Source organism: Chenopodium album, chromosome 4 (genome assembly GCF_948465745.1).
Source record: "Chenopodium album chromosome 4, dcCheAlbu1.1, whole genome shotgun sequence".
Lineage (NCBI taxonomy): Eukaryota > Viridiplantae > Streptophyta > Magnoliopsida > Caryophyllales > Amaranthaceae > Chenopodium > Chenopodium album.
In genome coordinates, this window is record NC_137837.1 from 60650963 (window position 1) to 60655958 (window position 4996).

At 34.6% G+C, this 4996-nt stretch overlaps 1 protein-coding gene across 2 annotated transcripts; it reads right to left on the reverse strand.

Annotated features, from left to right (window-relative positions):
- Positions 1 to 627: 627 nt before the first annotated feature.
- Positions 628 to 3998, reverse strand: LOC145629163 (uncharacterized). Of its 2 annotated transcripts, XM_081681701.1 has the most exons (4): positions 3543 to 3998; positions 1478 to 1875; positions 1245 to 1385; positions 628 to 1139 (listed from the first exon to the last, which is right to left on the reverse strand). In XM_081681701.1, the coding sequence occupies exons 2-4, from the start codon at positions 1751 to 1753 to the stop codon at positions 861 to 863; spliced, it is 696 nt and encodes a 231-aa protein (XP_081537827.1). In that variant the 5' UTR covers positions 1754 to 1875; positions 3543 to 3998; the 3' UTR covers positions 628 to 860. The 2 variants fall into 2 exon arrangements, with proteins under 2 accessions (XP_081537827.1, XP_081537826.1); XM_081681700.1 differs by having other exon boundaries at positions 1478 to 3998.
- Between the last annotated feature and the right edge of the window lie 998 nt (positions 3999 to 4996).

The following is a 4996-nucleotide window of genomic DNA, read 5'->3' on the forward strand; positions in this document are numbered from 1 at the left end:
TCCAAGACCCATCTATTCACGGGCTCACGGGCCTACAATCTTTGTTTCCCATATATCTAACACTAGTTGCCCACGGGCTCACGGGCCTACAATCATTTACATATGTTAATATTATTTCGATTTAGTTATTTAAAAATTTCTTGAACACTAATGATACTAGACAAAAACATATTTAACTTGTGACATATGTTTGTGAAAAAAAAAGGAAAGAGTGAACTTATTTCATACAAGTATATGAAATTGAAAAAGACGCAGTTGTAGCTAATAATAGGTTAGAGTCCAATATAGTCTCTTTGTATTTATTTTATAAAATATACTACATATTCAACTAACTTAAAAATCATTAACCTATTACTCTTTGATATAAAGGGGCCGGATTGGACGGGTTTAGCGGGTTGACCCGTCTATGAACAGCTCTACTGATATGGGGTCATATATGTTGATTTTATGAACAATTAAATCGTATCTTGACCATTTGTAACTAGATTATCTTTTTAAAGCAATTAGTTTAATCATGCTAATTAAGATGTTAGTATGGTTTGAGTGTGAGTATGTTAACCAGTTAAAACTAATAATGCTTATGTACATGCTGGGCCAAACGCTTATAAGACTATCGGGGGCCAAATGTATTATAAAGCATACACCTATTCTATTACGCAGTCCAGCCCAATCACTCACATCAATCAGCCCAATTACTGATGTTCAGGTTTATGCATCCAAATACTCAATATGATTATTAGCTATTCCCTATTATTAGTTAGTTCTAACAGATAAATAAACAATCAGGATTTACAAGCTAAAATAAAAGTAAATACAATGCCTAGAATACAAGTTATTTGGGCTGATCAACAACACAACCATCATCTTAATGTTGCCACCATTGGGAGAAATTCATAAAACTCTTGACTTGTAGCGGCAGGGGGTACAGAAACCAATTGATCGGAAATAAATAACGTGCTTCCATGATACAAAGGGTTCGAGCTTTCACTTTGATGTGGAAAGGAGTTTGGTGGTGCACCCCTCCTCTTCATCGCTTTACAGCCACGTTGAGGAGTATGAAAATATTCATTTACCCTGCAAGGTCCATCGGTGTCTCGTGCTTCCTTTGGGTGGCTCTCACCGTAAGCTACATCCATCGTCTATAAAATGTAAAACAAAGAAGCAACACGGGGTTAATCTACCGATAAACACTCATTCATATGATTGGCAACAGACAATGCAACAAAATTGATAGTATTACTAACCCCCATCACACCATAGTCACCACCGCAAGCAATACGATCTTCTTTAGTAGCTAAGCTAATCTGATTTAGGTTCCAAACCTTAATCCTAGGGAATTCACCCCACTGAACGGGAAACCTATCCAGCTTATCCAAATAGAATACCTACAAGCAACAAATGCAAGAACTTTGTAATAAGGGCATAAGGCGGTACAATGTAAAGACATATAGTAATATAGAGATGCACACAAACCTACCACAGCAAAAATGGTACAGCCACCACATCCTCCTGCTATTCCCGTCGAATAAAAACAACGCGCAAAACTAGCAACGCTTTCCATCAACTTATTCAGAACAAGCTCACACCAATTGTACGAGGCAGCATTCATAGCACACGTAAGGGCGGGAAATAAATCACAAGCCAGCCTAGGAGACTGCGTAGGACATAAAACCATCTCTAATGATATCAACAGGAAAATAGTCTTAAAGTCCTCTTCCTCATCTACATCCCATTCACCCTCCAACCTTTCCATCAACCTGGAATTCACAGGTATTCCAATAGAAGTATAAACACGCCCTCCATCCTTGCGCGATCTGGTCTTTTAAGATTGGCCATATTTTTGCTGAATTTCATTCACCTTCTTTTGCAGATCACCTGACATGGATTTCCCAGTGGGAACAGTTAACCCACCATTTGGGATACCTAGAACCCAGTGTACATGTAGAAAACCAGTGAAGGATAGCATCAATATTATAATTCTTAGCACCATTTAAATACCAATAACCAAAATACAAGTGTGCTACCTATTTATCATTAGCTAAAATTAGATTAATTAGTTCAATTTTGGGGGACAAGCACAAATCATGCAAAAAGTAGTTAATTAAGAAAACATGACATATACTTGTCTACATGTACACCATTATGCGAGTTAATATAGATTAAGCTTGCAAAAACTCAGTCAATAAACAAGCGTTATTCGGTATAACTCATTAACATATCATACTAATTTTCATGAGTTATGCTAACTTCAATGAGAAATTATAAATTCATGTACCAACCCCTTTATAATTTTGCAAACAACAAGCTAATTCATTCATATCATCTGATAACATACTAATAAAACCATAAAAAACTAGAAATATCAAATATGATAAAATCTTATTTATATGCTTCTGTCTACTAGGATCCACTTTTGAAACTGGACAGTCATCCAATTACAAACAAATTGCCACACCAAGCAAAACGTGAGAGCTTTTATATGCAAATGTAGTCTTATAAATAAGGTAGTACTCAACATTAGTCAACTTATTAAAGGATTGAAAGGAAGTATTAGTTAACATTAGACATTCCAATTAACTTGCATCATCTTAATACAAGACTTCAAAATAATTATGTACTCCGGAACAACAATACTCGCATAGATTAACAAGTAAGCATAACCGAGTTAAACCTTGAAGTTTAGAATATCAAAAATAATCTCCCAATTTGATACGTGTCGTTTCCCGTATAAAATTAATTAATAATTTACCTTAACTTAAACCTCAAAAATATTAACATCTAGTAAAAGGGTAAGTAAGAATCGAACTCACGAGGAGATACATTAACTTTATAAACTCAAAATCAACTCGAAACGCAAACTATATTTACATAAAGAGTACTATTTACACTATATATATGAGAATGGGGGGTTAAATAGATTAAAAAATTAAGCCAAATAATATACTAACCTATTGTTTAAAATAGACGACAAGAAAACCACCATTGTGAAACCAATTCGATCATAGATTAAAACAACATAACTTAATTCCCAACTTCCTTTCATATAGTCTCCTCCAATATTCAGCTTAATATTTAGGTAGTCAAATTACCGCCGCATTCGATTTGACATGTATAGCTCACTAGAAATCAGAATCTTACTAATACATTTTCTACCCCAATAAACTTGATTTATTAGATCAACCCACAAACTCAACAAAACTACGATTGAGCCGCTCAAACTAGTAATATCAAGTCTTTAACTCTAAATTATCAATTAACGCCGCATCAAGTAATAATTTAGCATAGTCTAATTACTTCATACTAGCAATCTTGTACTCAATTACAAGTATAAATAAATTAAATGTTCATATGAAAACAAGGAAATCATATGAATCAATTAAATATCAAACTTGAATATTGAAATACGATTATACTCAGCGTTTAAACGACGAAACATAAATCAGGAAATTAAAGATCAAATTACATCCAATTTACCAAGTAGAAGCAACCAAATTAAACACAAAATTAAAAGATGAGGAGTAAATTAAGGAGAACTTATGAACTGAGCCAAGAATCAAACAGCCGCAGCTCGAATCTACCGTCAAATTCGTCCCTTCGCCTTCCAATACGACCTAATCGATCAACCTTGGATCAATTCGTTCTCTACTAAGCCTCACGAACTTCCCGTATTTTTGTGGTAATACTTGTGTATCTTTCAGGAGGGATAATTGGGGATTTTATAACCGAAAACAACCTAGGTTTTCTGGATTTGGAGGGATAGATTTGTAGAATAAGATAGAGATTCATCTTCTCTATTTCTTGCCTTGAATTTCGGATGAATTCGAGCTCTAGTTGAAGATGAGCACTTAGTTTTGTTCTCTGGTTTCTACGCCTAATAGTTAGGCATTATTTCTTCTTATCGTTTTGCTTTTCATTTATTTTGCCTTTTAATTTGCAACTCCTTGATGCTCTTCACGTGATTTGTGAGCTAGTGGGAGTAGTTTGCCTCCATTTCCTAATAAAAAAAAATAATGATGAACATATTAAGTACTTATAATGTAAGAAACTTAATAAAAAGAATAACTCTAATATGAATATACTACTAAAATTATAAATGTAAATAAATTCCTAAAATAATAAATGAAAGGAAATAATAAAACTAATATTAGGGACTAAAAATATAGTATATTATGCACTTATCAGTATGATTATATCCTGAAAATATTTCATCGAAAGACCAACGGGCTTTGAGAGCACTTGCAGCCACATATGGTCTATTAAATGGTCAATTATGCAAAAAGGGGCCTAATAGTCAAAGCTTATTGTGTATAGACCAACCAGAATCCACATGCCTTATGGAAGTCACTCACAAAGGTGTTTGTGGACCTCACATGAACGGAAAAATGCTTGCTAAAATAGTCTCACGGCAAGGGTACTATTGGTCCACCATGGAACATGATTGCATACAATATGTCAAGAAATGTCCAGAGTGCCAAATGTTCGCTAACTTACAACATCTCCCACCATCCGAACTATACAACCTCACTTCGCCTTGGCCTTTCTCGGCTTAGGGAATTGACATAATTGGAAAAATTTCTCCAACTGGAATAGGAGGCACGAGTACGTACTAGTAGCCATCGACTACTTTACTAAATGGATTGAGGCTGCTTCTTACGTAAATATCACTTCTAAAATTGTCGCAAAGTTTCTCGAGCAAAACATATTTTGTAGATATGGAGTTCCACACGAACTAATTAGTGATCAGGGATCTCAATTCAAAGTAGAAGTAGAGACCCTCTTAGCTCGTTATAAAGTAAAACATCATCACTTATCTCCACACAGACCTTAAATGAACAAAGCTGTAGAATCGGCAAATAAAAACCTAACAGTCATTATTAAGAAAATGGCAAATAATTACAAAGACTGGCCGAATAAACTACACTTCGCTCTATGGGGCCATAGAACATCCATACGAACATCAATAAGAGTAACTCCATATTCCTTAGTTTTCGGAATT